Below are 18,597 nucleotides of genomic sequence, written 5' to 3' on the forward strand. Positions count from 1 at the left end.
CAAGTATGCCATTCAGAGGATGACCTCCAGCGTGTCTGGGTCTCAGTTATAGTTCTGGTTGCTGAGAAAACAAGCTGTAGCCAGACAAGGAGACATGCCCTCTGGGCTTACACAAAGGGTACAAATATGAAAGCTGCAGATAACTGTAAACAAACCGATGCATACAAATATGAAACAATCCTTTCCACTTCCCACATTATATTTTAGATGTGTTGTAGTTAAATCAATTCTGTGACCTTTGAAATGTTCCTCAGTTTACACTGTATAAACAAGATAGACCATACAGTGGGCTTATCAGAATCAGAATTCGGTTTATTCGCCATGTATGTTAATCTGGTCACACCACAACACTACAACTCATTTTGATTCCTGTGGGAATCCCAACAATAAAATCCCCTGACCACCAGTCAGGTTGTTTTCATCCACATAAACATATATTTTTATTGGTCAAACTGCAAGGAGGAGTTGTGCAATGGTCCTGGCTGGGGGAGGGAGCAGTGTAAAGCGCTGACACAGGACTTCCTGTCAGGATGGAGTCACATGGTGAGTTCAAACTGCATTTCACAAGTCCAACAGCAAGACGCTGAGACCTGTGGACTAGAATCAGGTAGGATCAATCTGATACAGAAATACTGCAGCCTATTAACTGTATTGTCATCAAATATCCAGTTTAGGTTAGCTGCACTTAATTGTTCATGTCCCATGTTGCATGTTACATACAATTGCAGTTTCAGTACTACATGTCAACATTGTTGAACTTTCTTATTTAATTAATCTCAAACTGGATGAAAGCATAATTTAAATAGACACTTGTCTGTAATGCATATTTTGTTACATAACAATTCTAGGACAATATAGTGCACATCCATGATGACTTTCAGAGCCTTCACTCGATCACTCGTCTACGAGAGCCCTAATGTCCCTAAAGAGAAGGACACATCCAGCATCCACTGTCTGGAGTGCTACGGCAGGAACATCTACATCGGAACCAGGGGCTCGGTGGTCCAGCACCTGACCCTACCCAGCAGCTCACGCTTAGAAGCCGACCTGGACGGGACCACCAGAGAGGGGAGGAGGAGGAAACTCGGCTCTGGCGGTCCAGTATCCCAGCTGCGGGCCGTGCCAGTTCTGAACCACCTACTGGTGCTGTGGGACCGCTCCCTCAGCGCCTTCAACATGTTCTCTCTAGACCCAGCCCCCTCACTGAAGAGGATCCAGCACGTGTCTCTGTTCCAGGTCTGTGAGTCGTCTCTCTCAACCCAGTCCCAGGATGTGAGCGTGGAGCTGGTGACCGCCTCCAGCAGGAAGCGTGGGATCCGGATCCACGTGTTGGGGGTGGACCGGTGGGAGTGTGTGAAGGAGGTGGCCCTGCTCCAGGACCCCGTGGCCCTGGCGGTGGAGGACACCGTCGTGTGTGTGGCCACCGGGAACAGATACCTCCTCCACGACTACAAGACGGGCAACGGCGTGGATCTCTTCCCTCACAACCTCAACAAGCAGAATGTCATCGTGAGCACGGCGGGGAGAGGAGAGTTCCTACTGAACGGACCTGACTGTTTGGGTAGAAGCTGACGACTGCTTGACAGTTCATGCACTGTGTCCGTTACAGACAGCTTGTGCAGAAAAAGCGTGTCGAACTCGAATCCCCAGAAACACTTACATTGCAAAACATTAAACACCGAAAAGCACTGTGAACACGACTTATTTTCTGCCTTATCAGACAGAGTAACATCAATGATGGATGACAATAGACTATTCAACATGCCACACACAGTAGGATCCACATATACTGTACATACATGTAGAATGCTCTGGGATGTTTGTATTCTAGATGTATGTTCCCTGTCTTGCAGGCATGTTTGTTATGAGTACGGGGGTGTGCCAGCGTCCTCCGCTCCAGTGGCCTGAGGGGGTGTTGGCGGCCGGGGTGTGTTTCCCCTATGTCCTGACCCTCCTGCCCCAGGCCCTCCATGTCTACAGCCTGGTGGACCAGCAGCTGAAAGAGACCGTCTGTCTGCTCGGTGCCAAGGGCTTGCTCCCAACCAAAGGTACTGCAGGATCATTACTGGAAGCATCCATCACGGGTGGAGAAGCACTATGATGAGGAACGATTTATCCTTAAAATCCTAAAAATATGCTGTTTTTGTTTGTGTGTGTGGGGGGGGGGGATTTTATATTGTGTATATTCCGGTTTTAATTCATTCATTCCTTTACTTTGTATTCATCCATTCATCCATTGATTCCTTTATTTATCTCTGTCTGGGTGTCTATCCATCCGTCCGTCCATCAGATGGGGTGTATGTGTTCACGGAGAGAGAGGTCATCTTTCTGTCCATGGTGCCTCTGGAGGAGCAGATCCAGACCTTGGCGGGCTGTGAGAGGGTGCAGGAGGCCCTGGCTCTGCTGGGTGGAGTTCAACACCAGCTACTCCAGGACTCGTACCAGGTAGGGTTCTACCCATTTACACACTACCCCATGAATGCTCCCAGGGAGGATTCCACCATGCTGGCACACTTTGGTCACCCAAGAAAAGATTTTCCAAATATTTGCCATGGATTAGGCTGCACAGGTTGTTATGAGTGTGTCAAGAGAAGGAGTGGCACATGCGATCAGGTCTGCTCTACCTCCCAAATGGCCTCTTCACCAAATATTTCTTACACAATACCATTTATTACCAAAATCACCATTTGAAAAAAGACCATCAGTCAACTTAGCACATTTATTTACAAAGCATTTTCCAATGCAGAAATGTTTGCAATACGAGAAGCTATTTCAGTCATGCCTACTGTATGCAATAACCCTGGCTCAGCACATGATTTATTTATGTTACAGATCGTTTTACTTGTTGTCTTCCAAAACAAAGCTCTGATGGATGGCTGATAGGAGACAGTGATTAAGACCTGGCTCATCCCACCACACAGTACATGGCGTCCCCACCTCTTGAATACAATTTGCATTCAATTAATGCTGTCATTGTCACAAGTTGTTACAGAAAGAGCAATGAGGGGGAAGGGGGCAATGCAAGACAGTCATCAGAACTCCAGTGTTACCTAGGTGGAATATTGTGTTCTGCACAATATTGCCATGCATAATGAATGGAACTTGGATCCTACAAAGGAAACACTTTAGGCTATTGCAGGGCTGTAGGGAATGTGATGGAGAGCTAGATTAACTGGTGGCAAATGACCAGGGCGTTGGACCCAAAGCAGGGTGGACCATTAGACAACTGGACCCATTCCGAGGTAATGCACTAAAATGTGACTCCATCTTGCAATAGCTGTCAAGCACATGGTATGCATTCTAATGAGTGCCAACTGGAAGCAAAAGCAGACACATTCAAATATTCACTTTCAAATAATTATTTACAAATGAATCCACACGGAAGAAACCATATGGACTTATGCCGGACATAAAATCTCACTGGGATGCCAGCTTGATTTGTAATGTCTCTTAAAAATCTAAGCAATGAGACAAAGTACAGCACAAATAGACTCTCAGAGCTTGTCTCCCCAAGGGTTCTTAAAGTAAAACACAGAGGATAAACCAGATGGATTAAACAATTCATCTTCTGTGTCTCTTCAATCCACTAGAAAACCGCACTTAATCCACCTATATTCAAATACATGCTAAATCCCCACTATTATGATTTCTCTGCAGAATTATGACATTGTTTTACAATGTATCATGCGATAGACATGGATGTACAGTTAAAGAGCTGTCACGATTACTACAGTACCATCAGATTACACAGTCTATGAAAATAGATATTTTGTTGTGAAATTGTGTTAACAGCTGTGATTCAAAGAGTTGGTTGTTTATGATGATGATGACGGGGCAGATGGAGATTGAGGGCGTAATCTGTGGAATCTTAGGTTACAGGTCAAAGGTCAATCTGAGGATTCTTAAATAAATATTCTCTCTGCATATGAATCATTCATTATGCTTTGTCTGTCTGCCTGCCTGCCTCATAAAAAAATGATCTTGCAGCTTTTACAAAAAAGAAAAAAAAAAAAATAGTACTGTATAGCACACTGCCCTTGAGATTTAAGAGCAGCCATATAATCCTCTGTTCTCATAACTACAGTATAAAAACTGATGAATGGATACAATGATACACTCATGCAGTATGGGCCTGTTCTAAGAGCAAATGTCATTTGGCAGGAACTGGAGAAGACCATAACTTGCATGGTTGGATTTGTTCACTTTCACCTGGGGGCCTTTACCGAAGCCAAAGATTTATTCATGTGAGATTAATCAAAACCACCGTACACATCATATTTCAAACAAGATTATCTTTTTTATGTTCAATATTACATATAATATCAAACGTCTCTCATGCAATCATTTGGATTGAACTGCTATTCTAGTGTATAGTTTGGTCAGGTTTGAAAAACTCAAATTATTCCTTCAAACAGTAAAGGTGAGCTGGACCCCAGAGAAGTCGTTTCACTGTATCCAGACCTGGAGCCTGTCTGCGGGGCCTTCCGCTCCCACCTAACTCCACCCAGCCACGCCAGGGATCTAAAAGCGCTACGGCAAGAGGACAGGGCCACGTTTCAGTTGTACCAGTGCTTCCTGGCGGAGTTTCTCAGCGCCGTCAGGGGGACGGAGCAGGGTCGGAGGAGCGGCGCTGAGGTGGACTGGGCCCTGCTGAGGCTCTACGCTGAGCAGGGAGACGCGGAGCAGCTGCACCTGCTGGTGTCCTCCTCCGAGGCGTGGGACCTGGACGCCAGCGTGGCCGTCCTCCAGCACCACCAGAGGTTGGAGGGGCGGGATGGGTAGGGGGGGGCATAGGACATTTAGAGGGGCCACAACCAATATCATTAGCTCAATGGATGGTTGACCTCAGTGAGACGCCACACTGTCCAAAGCTGTTTCGTTCATTCAACTGCAGTCTTGCTTTCTCCCCTCTTCAGATATTTCTCTCTGGGATTGCTCTACCAAAGTCACAAGGACCATATGAATGCAATCGAGGTAAAAAACAATCCAACAACTAAAAACAAGGGATGCACACTGTACAAATATGAGAGTATACTGAGCAGCAACTAAGCTTTGTTGCGCTGTGTCAGACCTGGGTGAGGATTGCAGATGGACACTATGAGGACACCTCGTGTTCAGACGTCTATGAGCACATCGTACAGACTCTCAGCCTCCTGCCTTACAGCGACGTGGTGTGGGCGTTTGCAGACTGGACCCTTCTGAGAGACCAGGAGGTACCTGCTAAAGATCTCTTCTCTTGTCTCACCTGTAGAGGGCAGCGTTGCACAATTAAACAGAGCAGTGTAAAGATCCAATTCTCAGTCAATGTGTATGATGATATTTAATAATGATGTATTCTAAGAAAACACATGTATATATATTCCATATCATGTATTTTCTTGGGTCATGAAACAATCGTAGCAAACTCATTCATTCTATATTCGAAAGGTGATCAATCTTTTCTGTGACTTAAAAGGTCGGAGTCCGTATTTTCACCAGAAGAGACCCCGAGGAGACTCATCTGTCAGTGCAGGAGGAGGTTCTTGTCTGCTTGAAAAAGTACCCTCAGGCGTTGGTTTGCTACCTAGAGTTTCTGGTTCATGATTTGAAAAGGGAGGTTAGTGCTGCTGCGACATCTCGTAAAAATACATGCTGGAAATATCCAAACAGCATGAACACTAACACAGAATTAATAGTGCATAGTGATGCTGATGATGATGGCACAGATCTGTCTCTCCTTCCCAATCTGTTCTCAGGAGGAGAAGCTCCACAGCCTTCTGGCTGTGGCATATGTTGCCCAGATACAGCCGGTTCTCCACAGGAGAGAGGAGTCAGACTCTGGTGTGCGAGAGGCCAGAGAAAAACTGCAACAGTTGCTATGGCAGTCGTCGCACTATGATAATGCAGCTGTGCGCGGTTAGTGAGCCAAGTGGCAAACATGATCCATTCAGAAACTCTGATTCTGTTCATTCATGTGCATATTTGCAAAGAAAAGTATTTGATGTGATTTGTTTGTGACCATTTTTCTACATCTGAATAAAATGTAAATCCATAAATCTCATCTCTCATAAATCTCTCGTTCCAGCAAGACTCCAGCCGACAACCCTCCTTCTAGAGAAGGCCATCGTTGTGGGGAGGGGTGGTGACCACCAACAGGCCCTGGAGATGCTGGTCCACCAGGGGGGAGAGCTTCAGGACGCGTGGGCCTACTGTCAGAGGGCCGGCCGGGGCCAGACCAGGGAACTCAAGCAGAGCCTGTCCCTCGGCCTACTCCAAATCTACCTGGGTTCCTCTGGTTTCACCAGCGCAGCCGTGGACCTCCTCAATGCTAACGCTGCGGCCTTCGACCTGGAAACAGTTCTCCAGGTGCTTCCAGAGTCCTGGTCTCTCCAGCTGGTCTCCCAGTTCCTGCTGGGCTCCCTCAGAGGGACATCTCACCAGAGGAGGATGGGGGGAGTACAGAGGGGTCTGGCCCAGGCAGAGCTACTCAGACACAAGTACACTTGGGTGAGTTTTCGTTTACATCCTCAGTAAGGCACTCACTTCATTAACAATGGGACCTTCAAGACTTCCTGTTCCTGTAGACCCTTTGTAGTACCACAGTGCCAGAAATAGTCTGTTCTTCCTGAAGTCAGTAAACCCTTTCAACCCCTCTCTCTCTCCACCCAGGCCCAGGCCTCAAAAGGGATGCTGAGAGTGCCCAAGGGTTGTGTGTGCACGGCGTGTAAGAAGGACCTCACAGACTCCGAGTTTGTGTGTAGTCTCTCAGGTGAACTGACTCACACAACCTGTAGTAGCTGCACAAAATCCTAGACACAGTCCTGATTGGCTGGTGTGTGCGTGTGTGTGTTTATGTTTGTGTATGTGTCTGTGTCGGCATGAGTCTGTCTGTCTGTGTTGACAAGTATAAAGGCTTGTACTAGGGCCCAACACACAAAACAACAAATCCTGTTTGGACTCCTGGTTATGTTGACTCTGTAAATATCTTCAACTTACCCAGTCATTATGCTGGATTAGCCACTATCCTGGGGCTCTCAGAACACACTCCAAATCAGGGAGCAGGGACTAGACACATTTCCCAATTATAAAAAGAATAAAATATAAAGAATAAAAATACACTTTGCAAATAACTGAGTTGTATGAAGGTTTTGCACAACATCCAAACCCTGGTGTTATGACAAGCAATGTACATTTCACTGTGGTTATGTCAAAACCATTCCCTTTTTAAAAACCATAGATAGACAGTACTGGCTGTGCTGTCAACCTGCGGACTCCAGAGAGTCTGGCCATCCTGCTGCCCAGTCACTCTGAGTGTCCCTGCCCATTCTAATCCTTTCCATTCCTTGTGTATTTTAAGTTTATGTTCCATATGGGGATTGAAATGAGACAGTACACAACCCAATGTCATGTATATAGGATCGTATTCCCCCACTATCACTGTGTGAAAAAAACTAATTGGAGACTCGGTTGGAAATGCAGATATGTTATAAAAAGGTCATGTAGAAATTGTCCTATGTGGAAAAAAAAATGGACTGCTATTAAATTCTTACCAGAGCATGTCCTATTTGTAACATTGCCGTGTATTGCATTTAATAATACATCAGCAAATTGTAAGATATGGAAATTGTTGTAAATAAACTTAAAGACATATCATTAAGTCCTATGGAGGAACACCAGGCTCAAGATTTATTTATCTATTTTAGTCTCTATTTAGTCGTTAGGCTAACCATAAGTGCAACTATTTCTTTATGCTGATACATTTAGGAATGCAAGCCAAGGAGACGCCTTGGGCCCAGAAACAGTGACTAGACTTGTGCTTCTGGCTGGTCTGTTTGTTCTGCGTCTCGCACAAGTGTTTCCAGCTGAAAGCAAGGTGCTGCCACCTTGGGCAACAGCCTATTTCAGCCATGGTCATGGTTGTTCTTGATCAACCTACAGTGTTATCAGTTTCGTTTATAGAAGGAACAAGTGAACATAGACTACATATCTGGATCAGTTACTATATGAAATACATGAATGTGAAGTACTTGCATGGTACCAGTGTGAAGCCTTGATTTGTTCTAGAAGGATCAATTTCATATTTGTTGTTGAATGTCTGATCTGACATGGGACATCTAAAACAGTTCATCCAGCACTATGGCTAACTCTGCCTGGCGCTGGGCTCCCAGAGGGGCTCAGAGTCAGTCTTGAGGCTGACCACTGAGTGGACCCAAGCAGCATGGGGTCACTATGGGATCACTTCCACACTCCTCCACCCCCTCCTCTCCACCTCTCCTTCCCTCCTTTCCGGGCCAGACCAAGGAGGAAACTAATGTTGTTTTGAATACCCGTGGGCTCCAAGCCTCAAAACAATTTTTCTCGTCTCCGATGTGCCTCGCTGCCTCTACAGAGCCAAAGGTGAAAACAAACAATAAACAGACTCCACACAAACATCAGCTGCACAGCAAACGTCAGCACAACAGAACGTGTGATAATTCGAAAGGATGGGAGATTCTCGAGGCAATTGTGTTGCTTTGTTTTGCTCAAGCCCTCCATTCTGCTGCCGATGAGAGTGTAAGATCCTTGCAATCTGGTGCTGAGTGTTACGTGAGTGTGTGTCATTGCAGGCAACAGCTCCCCTGGAAGTCAGCCGTGGATCTTTAAAGGGACCAGGCCAGATGGTCATTTCACACATGAGGGAACAGGATGTAAGCAAAAAAATTGCAAAATTTCTGAAGGAAAGCATGGTGGGGATCCAGACATCGGTCTCCATTATAAATATCCACCATCACCACAGACACGGAAGAAGAAGGAAAAACAAGAACATTTTATTCTTGTGCTTCTCTAAATTTAAAAAAGGCTGACTGGATCAGAGTAGGCTTCTGTTTACATGCACATCTTGTTTTGTTCTGAACATGCTCAGAATATGCGTAGGCCTGGGGATGGAAGATGGATCATGGTGATTGTTTTGTTGATTGTTTTATTGTTGTTGAGTATGGAAAATGAATTGTATCGTAAATCCACCAATAGAAAATATATTTTCATTATCACTGTATATGCAGCTTTGAATTGATGAATCAATGAATTTCAAGCCCAATTTCTGAGCCTTTGCTTCCAACAATATACTGCAGTGCACTTATTGAAAATGAAAAAAAACAGCAGGTTGCTCATTAAGTGAAACCCATGGGAAAAAATGAACCTTTGATTCTTTGCATCTCTGCCGTTTTAAGCATAGCATCCACAAATTACTGCTTCATGCCTCTTATGATGCATTTTTTTAGTCTCTTAGCGGTTGGCAAGAGACAAGGAGAATCTTAATTTGCAACCCCTGGTACCAATAATGTTAAGGTACTAGAAAACCTAAAGGCATTGAACCTTCTTTAATTTCTACTTTCCCTGGCTAAACTAATGCTATAGCCTGGCAGAGTAGGCATGGGAATAAATAGCTGAAAGAGGATGATCAAAACGTGTCTATTTTTTAACTCCTAAGGCAACGCTGTCATTTCCATCGCTTTCTTTACCTTTGGTTTTGGAGCCGTGCCACTGGGGGAGCTGGGCAGCCTGGCTTAGAGGAGGCTCAGAAGGGGTAGAGGCGGCCACCACAGGCCCCCACCCTGTCCTCCCCTGCACAGACTTAGGCTACAGCACATGGCGTGTAGAATACCAGACTATCATCCTGCACCAGGCCTTATCTCATGGGCTCGCTCCTTTATATCTGCTGCAGCTTGATCTGACATCAGGGTAGGGTGGCAATAGGGCTTTATTGGGTTTAGACTGAGCCAGATCGGAGCTCTTGAGTTCAGCTGATATTTCCAAATCTATTTGTGAAACACTTTGGAATTAATCATCGTGGCTTCTATTTGTTGACAGTGCATTACGTTTTTAAATGGTTGTAGCTGAAGGGGAAAGAGTTGAGGAGTAAAACCACAAAGATTGTGTAATAAACAACAAAAATGCAACACGGTATTTATCCTCCCATTAGTAACACACATCGTTGGAGAAATGCAGCCCAGGCTAGGTGTGTAGGCAGTCTCTGAGGTACACGCTCACTGCTGGTTCAACCATGCTTATCTTTTGAAAAGGAGCTGGTGGGACTCACGCCATTCTGAAAAATTGCTCAGGCTTTTACGGAGCTACAGAGAACCTCCAGTTCTCTCTGTGACCTTCAGTCAACCATGAATGTGTTACTTATGTGGCATTATCCTAATGACTTGTACAGTGCAGGAGTAATAACACCATCTTGGATCAGGAACAAGGCTTGGTTAATGGCAGATGACAGTTCCTGGCATACTCCCTATTTTTATCCGATTCGGGGAACTGATAGAAAGCCATTGTGAGTACGCCTTCGTAATGGAGATATTTCAAATTAACGTCCATTCAACAAGTGTGTGGCCGAAGGTGGTGATGGTGTGTGTGTGGGAGGGGGGGGGGGGGGTTTGGGGTCAGGTGTGGCGAGCCCATTTGTGGTCTGGATCCGAGGGCAGACGTGTTTCAGTTCCAGATACATCATTTTTCATCCCCGGCTCATTTGGCTGTCTGGGAAATGCTCCAAGCACAGATGCTGACTAGGGAACCTGGGACAAACCTGCCACAAAGAGAGGAAACTGTAATAAACTAGTAGAGCTTGTGATGTCCTGCTGGCATCAGACACAGTTTTCCCAAAAGGAAGATAAGGTGCAGGTGAACTTCATGATCTGCCTTTGATTCATTTGCTTGATTTACACGATCATGAAAACAATATGAAACTGATTTCACCAGAAAATGTTCACTTGAGTGCTGTTACACATAGAACATCATTTAGGTTCCCTTTGGCAAGATACAATGCTGTATAAATGTTCTCGACATGTTCAGTTTCAGTATGTCCTGGCCCATGTGAAGGAGAGCAAAGATTTATTGCTGAGGCAGACATGATCCTCACCATCCGACACAAGCTAGATTGTAACCTTTATCTCCCAGACTGCGTCCCATGTGGGTTTTGACATCACTGATTAAAGAGCAAATGGTATAAGTTACAGTTACTGTACCCTGAGAAGCGAGAGGGCTTCGCTGCATCAAGCATAATTAGACATTTAGCACCAATCCTCTCCACAGATTAACACACCCATAGCCACATTAGAGAGGCCAGTGAATAATAGAGGATTCCAGAACCCCCCAATTGAAACCGAGTGAACTGCTTCTCTCACGCCCTCCACTTTCTCGTCTTCACACATCAGCCTACACATATTAAAGCATGAGCGCTGCCTAAGAGGGCCCTCGCATGCCTGGCCATCTCTGCTAAGACAGAAAAACTCAGTTTTTGTTTTTAAAATCAAACACTTAAAACATCAATATCACAAAACACAGACCTGAGCTGAAGTAGAGGAGGGCTACTGCACTACAGGAATTCTGTGGTTTCACTCCTCAGTACTCTTAGGGTATTTCAGAAGTTACTGGTCACAAAAAAATGCAAAAGCACAAGTCGTACTGGCAGTGCTAGAGTAAAAAGAAAAACTTGTTATAGCACAATGACCTCCTAAAGGTCTGTAGCATCCCATCCCTTTAGTTGTATTGTGATTCCCATCCTTCAGTACTACCATATTATACCTGACCCAACTAAAGATGGACTTTAGGATTGATACTGATATGATGTCTTTATAGAAGAACTGAAGCCTGCAAATCCCTTTGGGCCTCCTGTAGGTGTGGACAATCTCTGGGTACATTAGCAGTATTCATGACAGCATGGAAAGCCTTGTGAATCGCACTGTTCTTTGTTTTCCATTATCTTATCACTCAACGACCACAGAACGCTACGATGGCATAACTTCAGCATGTCACTTAACTGAGCTACAAAACCATGGCAACAGTGACAGTGTTATTGCTTGTAAATCTAAATCGCTATGTCGCCGTAAACCATGCTGATGTTCTTATGGAAGTCATGTTTTGTGTCTGTTTTTGTGACTAACAAGTAGTAACCTGCACTGTACATAAAAAACAACCTACAATTTATCCTTAAGGGGAATTTTCGATTTTTTTACTCAACTGTTTTAAGTACATTTTGTACTCAGTTGTAATTGACAGGATTTGCATTTCTGTTACAATTTCATGCATGATATACATGTTATTTTTATGTATGTAGCATTTTATTTAGACTCCAAATTGCTTTTATATCATTTTGGGAGTGAATTCACCCGCCTCTGAAGGTTCAGGTAAACTGCCTGGCAGAAGGGAACCTAATGCCAAAATCTAATCTGGTCATTTCTTCGCAGTGCTTTCGCTGACCTCTCATGGAGATTGACTCAGGAGATTTGGACATTCACTCGCCCTAAAAAGTGACTAGCTCGTAATGTTAGGCTCTGGCACATTTCCGACCTTTAATTTGAAATGGGAGTTTCAGAAAAGTCACGGAACCTAGAAAGATAATGGTGGGTAAAAGTATAGCTTACACTGGCTGCATGCACAGAGGCAAGAATATAATTTTCTTAATTTCAATGGAGTCAACCACTTGTCTGGCGTATACAGATAGGATCCAACTCTGCAATCAACAAAGGCCTCACAATGTGTACAGAAATAGAGAGTCGGGTTTTGGAACTGATCTCAACAAATTTCAATATGGTTGGATTTTCACACCTCTGAGTCTTTCAAAGACATAGGCTATGTATCCCATGTCAATGCTATTATAATACCATTGGTCCAGAGGAGAGCTTGCCCACAGTTAGCTACAAGTACAAATGCAGTGTCCATGCCTGACAAACCATGACCAAGAATCCTCCGGATGACCCTGTGTGGCTCATTGTCCTTGGACAGGGCCATGTTCCATGTTATTACACTTAAATGTATACAATACACACTTTATTTTAACATTGTGAGGTATCAGGATGATTCCAAATGAGAACTTCTCTTCCAGGCCTGGTTGTATATAGTCTATAATAACTGCCTCAGGCTTGGGCCCAGCCTGTTTACCCTGCCTCCCCACAGGAAAACTCACTTGTGGTAATACTGGTGCCAAAATAAAAAACCCAAAACAGAAGACATAGTCAGTGGGAGGTTCAGCCAGTCTGAGCGGCCTGAGCACGCTAATGCTGTTAATGAACGAGAAATGACCCACATGTTTGACGAATGGCACAAACTGCTACCACAGGCAGAAAACACTGGAAATAAGACGTCTACAGGTCTGAGCACCTGACTTCATTGTGGTGTTGAAGATTATCCAAAGTAATGGTTGCTTTAGAAATTGTATATATTGACTAAATGCCACAACTTGTGCCGATGCTTTTGCAGTACATATCTTGCTATTGTAGACTGCCATCTTGGGGGGAAAAACAGACCTGATTGGGTTTTATTTCTTTTTGTGAAATGATCACTGCTTAAAGCCATGACCATGTTATACTACAGCATGGCAAGAATTTCCATACATAGATTCTGTCCACCTGTCTGCTCCAATACGAGACCCACATTGTGGTTCGAGCCACGGTTTTATTCAACCACAAATAGTTCAAGTCTGACCAAGTGTATGTCAAGCAATGTAAACACTTCCCCAAAAAAAGCACAGTTTAGGTGAACCAATATTAGTAGAGTATTTTTCTTTTCATTTTTCCCTCTTAACCACAAAAAATTCCGCATTTGGAGATTTTGTTTGAAATACAGCTCTGTAAATAGCTGAGAAAACTATCTCAGCTGTTGGAAGCCCCATCAAAGTATCTTATGATGGTGAAAAGCTAGCTGGTTAGCTTGAGGAACAGAAGTAGTTCAACGACCACATTTGTATTGAGAAAACCTTTCTGGGACCTTAAGGCATTTGTAAGAATTTAGATTTTTTTTATTGTCTATGGTCCATAAGATTTGTTTTGAATGCACCGAACTGCATATATTTAAATCCAATCTAAACAGTTCAACTTGCCATACACAGCTTTAGCTTTGTGGCAATAGATCAGGAAGCTAGGCATAATGCCTACAGCTCCACAGCACCCTGCTGTCTAAACATAGAAGCCCAAGTAGTTTATCATCATTCTCGTCTTTATTTTAATCATTCTGAGAAAAGTAGAGATTTGTTTGTTCTGATGGGGTTGCGGAGAGATTAACAGAAGATTCTTTGTCGGTAAAAAAAAGGCTAAAGGCATCCAAAAATAGCCACCATCAGGCCTGTGTATAAGAGGCCTTTCAGTAAGCTATCATTGTATTTACAGACTTATACATGCTGCAATTGAGGGGCGAGTGTCCTGGGAAGTGACGGTATAATTATTACGTTGGGCCGGAAGGGAAAGTCTTGCATGTGGGTTTCTATGGTTAACAGGTCCTCAGTGGAGGTCAGCAAATACAGCAGCTGGGTGCTGAAATTACAGAGCTCACTGACTCATTCTACTCTCTCGCTCTCTCTTTCTTTGCAGGAGACTTGGAGGCTTGTTCTAGGAGGGACGAGCCCTTGGAACAAACTTTCCACTTTAGATCTGATGGCTCTAAAGGAAACACAGAGAGGAAAGAAAACCTTTGTACTTCTCTGCAGCATTTGGGCAGCACCAGACCACATAGTGACATCCTTTTTTTAACCAAACATGGCTCAAACATTGATAAACATCTTAAAAGCTACTAATTGAATGCCTGTCTATTTAAAGTTCATCATCAGTGAAGTTGGTGGAAATAGCAACCGCTTCGAACAGCTCATTTGCAATGAAAGTAGCCTTATATCGTCTAGCAGATACAATCTTACAGAAATGTGTTGTCATGACTTTTCATCGTGAAAAAAGGTGTGTGCTGTACCGCTTGCAAATCCACTTTGGTAAAGTAAACATCATAAGCTTTATGTAGACATTTCTTTAAACACTGTCTAATACTGAGAAGCTCCACTTATAAAACAGTCTCCTGGCTTTAGAGATGTTAGGGCCTGTCTGTGTATGTATAGCACTAGGACTGAGACAGCCTCAACCGAAAGATGACCATCAGCCAGCCAACTTTAATATCATGTGGTTTCCATCGTATAGTTGCTCTTGTGATAGAAATATACTAGACATGTTGTCCTACAGACAGTTTTCCGATCTGTTTTCTGAGACAGTTTTCCACAATCTCAGGCCACATGAGGCTTTAACGTGCACACAACACAGGCACACTCCGAGAAGCAGCGTCTGGGCCACTTTTTCAAAATATCCTGCAAACATGGAGGGCTTGGTTCAACCAAAACCTCTGGACAAACAGATCACAAAGACGACCACGGACATCATGCAAAGTCTGGCCAATGAATACGCTATTATAAGTGTATTTTCTTTGAATTATTTTGGACAAGTTCCTTCCTCTACGATGACCAGACACCAAAACATCAGTAAAAGCCAGAGGTCTTGGTTATGTCCTGCGAAATAAAAGTATCGTTTTTTGCAACTAAGAATGCACTCAGGTATTTGTTTTTGCAGTGAGTCACCATTGGTACACGCTTAACAGCCTGCCGTTAGTTAGATTGAACAATAATCGTGACAATAGCAAATAGCGCTATATTCTACCATAACACACATTTCTTCTATCACTTTAGTTCAGACTCTGCAGGCACAGTTTATTTTAGACATACAAGAGCTGTTTCTGACACTAGCGAGTGTCAGCTCCCACAGCCACCCCAGTCTTTCAGCCACCCCAGGCCTCTAAACCACAGAACCCCAGCCTCAGCCCTGGCCTCAGGGTGGTGGGAAGCATGTGCAGAGCCCTGCTTGGTTTCCTGTGACAGTGGGAGAGCATATACAGTAGAAGGGAGATATGTAAATAATGTTTGCTCCGGGTTCACTTTTTAGCACCCGTAATTTTGGACCATCTTGGCTGGCCTCAGACACAAGAACACTTGTTTTGTCTCCCCAAGACCCATTATGGCGTCTAGGTTAGCATCCATTTTGGAGTGCAGTGTGACAGTGTCTACTCTCAGCTTCCTGTCTGTAGCTTTCCTTATTTTTTAAGGTAGGAATTTAGTCAGATTTTCAATTTTTTTGGACAGGAATGTTTATTTTACAATAGACACAGAGTTTATTTTATCTGGTAACAGTACATAATTTGTTCTATAACCTGTTGACAGACTTCGTTCAGGCTCCTCTTTCACACTTTGACAAATTTTTCAAGTTTTGTAGTCAAATGGCTGACATTATTCCATGCAGACAGCGCAACCTGCAATTTACAGGGTCTTGATGTCTTAGATTAGTGATTATGCTTAAATACAGGACTCAACCACCAACACTTATGTGCTGAACTTTGATACCCTTAAATGATTCTACAAGCATATACTCTTTTCTCCCTTTGCGTCCGTAAGACCCAGGGAATTGTTCAAGTAAAGCCATATAGGAGACAAGAAACATGGCAGGGAATCCAAAGAACACATTTCTTTTTTTACAACATAATGAAGGTATATGGAAAGTTAATTCCCCATTTCAGTTCCCTGGTGTGAACCTTTGTTCAACCTAAGCTAATTAAAGTAAGAGTGTCTCCTGAAAGAGTCAGAAATTCCCTTTCTGTACAGTAACATTGTGACTTTCCTCAAACCAAATCACTCAGCAGCTTACAAACCCACTACATTGTAGGTCCAGACCAATGGCTGAGCTTAACTGTCATCTAATGGCATGATGGAATGATGGCAGTCCATTCTAACAAAGTGAACTGATTGGTTTTTGTTGAATTGGCTCTGAGAGCACAGTGGTTTTAGGTATCCAGATGGGTTACCAATGTCATCTGTAGCAGTACACTTAGACACACAACAACCAGATGGTTCAGAAACTTTAATCTACACATTATTAATTTACAAAGAAAACTTCTGTGAGACATACTGGCAAGTGTATGGCGCTAGCTATGCATTTGTGGGTGTGCCGATTTACGTTTCAACCTCTGTTTCCACGAAGCCACTCTGCAGCACTGCTACAGGGTTGCTTTGGGGACCCTGTAATTTTGCCACCAACCAGTCACAAGGGCTCCCACCAACCCTAGCATCCATGAGGCTCAAAGTACCTCTTAGTGGTCCATTGAGTTTATTGAACAGCTTAAATCAGTATCCCAGACATGATGGTGTATCTTTAGCCTTAGCTTAGCTCACGTGCTGGGTTAGGGTTAGGTCTCTCTTACATCAACCAACAATTATGTTTTTTCTCTGGGTGTGGGAGAGGGCCACTCAGCACAGGGGGGAAACCAGAAATATCAGTTTCCTTGGCACAAGAGAGCACAAAAATAACAGACAAAATGGGAAACCTTTTCTTTGGACACTCATCATCCCACACGTTGTAACCAGTTTACCGTCAGCTCTGCTTCTCTCTCTCGGGGGGGACAAGAGGGAAGGCCTTCTGAGGGCTGAGTGTGTTGTATGGCGTTACAAACTAGGACAGGCTGACCAAGGAACCCCTCAGGATGGTGGTTGTAGAACTCTAAGGTCAGGGGAGAAGTGGCCCTGCCATGACGTCTTTCTCTTCGTCCACTCCTCCCACTCTGGCTCCTCCCACTCTGGCTCCTCCCACTCCTGCTCCTCCCATCCATGAACTGAGCTCAGGGCTGAGAAAGGTGATAAACACACTCTCAGCACAAATACAGTCTATCACACACACATTTGATACACAGTCGATGTAGGCAGAAGAATAAGGAACCCAATGCCCTCAACCCTCTCTTTATGACATGGAACAATTTATTAAACTGTTTTCATAATTTGATATATTGTCAGTTAAAGGGTCTGTGACACTCACACACTACGAAGTGACAAGTGAGTTTAATACGTGTGGATTTTACCAGTGTTTGGTATTAGACTATATAATATCTACGTCATCGACTTTCTATTCTAATGTGGTTGCCATAATCCCTAATGGTTATTACAACGGAGGCAGGGCAGCCACATCAAACTATTGTGGGAGTGTTATGAGTTGAGCAGGCATACAGGGATGAAACAGCCAGCCATGTACTTTCATTTGGTCCTTTAACAGTCAACTCCAACCCGAAGAAACACAACAGTTAGTGCTTCACACATGCAGGCCATGGAGTGTGGCAAAACATTGGGAATGCACAAAAACCAAGCATATGACACTGTTAATTTGCTCACCTAATGCCAAGGTACACAGCTGTTCTAAGGCATGCATTGAGTTTAGTTCCCTCAGCACATGCTGAGATGCAAATTAAGCAGTTTTTTTTCTTCATCTTTCTCTACAAATGTGTGGTTTGAACTGTTAAAAAAAACACATAAATAAACTGGAATTATCTGAACCTAGAAACTCATAAAATAGTTACTCCACCCTCTGTTGCTCTGTCATTTAGCTAACACTGACTGAGCTGAGACATGGAGTCTCTCTTGTGGCGTGTGAACATAAATAGAATAAAATGATAGAGCTGTAGATTGGGCATATCAGTATACAGTAGGTGGCACAGGAAACACATGCTGCCTTGGCAGGGGTGGCGGCTTGCTTACTTAGTGTACGCCAGCCTAGAAAGTTCACATTCAGAAATTTGTTTGTATACAACCTTAGTCTACTATTTGTCAAAAGAAAACAATCAGATTGCTAACCCTGGATGGCTACGATGTCTGGCTGTCAACCTTTCCATGGAGAAAAATGCAAATGAAGTTACAGTAATTTTCATTTGATAGGGACAACATGTTCAAACAATGCTTGTCAACCATGATTGATTATTTCACTATAAACCAGGGCAAGGTAGCACTTTGGAAAATGACAG

The 18,597-nt window shown here is 43.8% G+C and overlaps 1 protein-coding gene across 1 annotated transcript; it reads left to right on the forward strand.

Annotated features, from left to right (window-relative positions):
* The first annotated feature begins 548 nt into the window (after positions 1 to 548).
* Positions 549 to 7,649, forward strand: si:ch211-266g18.9 (transforming growth factor-beta receptor-associated protein 1). Its single transcript, XM_067243319.1, has 12 exons — positions 549 to 607; positions 849 to 1,561; positions 1,854 to 2,048; positions 2,291 to 2,445; positions 4,162 to 4,244; positions 4,416 to 4,760; positions 4,917 to 4,974; positions 5,070 to 5,213; positions 5,456 to 5,596; positions 5,736 to 5,895; positions 6,065 to 6,486; positions 6,649 to 7,649. The coding sequence occupies exons 2-12, from the start codon at positions 868 to 870 to the stop codon at positions 6,790 to 6,792; spliced, it is 2,541 nt and encodes an 846-aa protein (XP_067099420.1). The 5' UTR covers positions 549 to 607; positions 849 to 867; the 3' UTR covers positions 6,793 to 7,649.
* Positions 7,650 to 18,597: the final 10,948 nt, after the last annotated feature.

This window comes from Osmerus mordax, chromosome 9, assembly GCF_038355195.1.
Source record: "Osmerus mordax isolate fOsmMor3 chromosome 9, fOsmMor3.pri, whole genome shotgun sequence".
Classification (NCBI taxonomy): domain Eukaryota; kingdom Metazoa; phylum Chordata; class Actinopteri; order Osmeriformes; family Osmeridae; genus Osmerus; species Osmerus mordax.

Excerpts from the sequence above, each read along its gene's own strand:
- si:ch211-266g18.9 (XM_067243319.1), top strand. The coding sequence starts at position 868 with ATGATGACTTTCAGAGCCTTCACTCGATCACTCGTCTACGAGAGCCCT. Across the intron at positions 2,049-2,290 it reads GGGCTTGCTCCCAACCAAAG|ATGGGGTGTATGTGTTCACG; the intron begins GTACTGCAGGAT and ends TCCGTCCATCAG. Across the intron at positions 2,446-4,161 it reads TACTCCAGGACTCGTACCAG|GAACTGGAGAAGACCATAAC; the intron begins GTAGGGTTCTAC and ends GTCATTTGGCAG.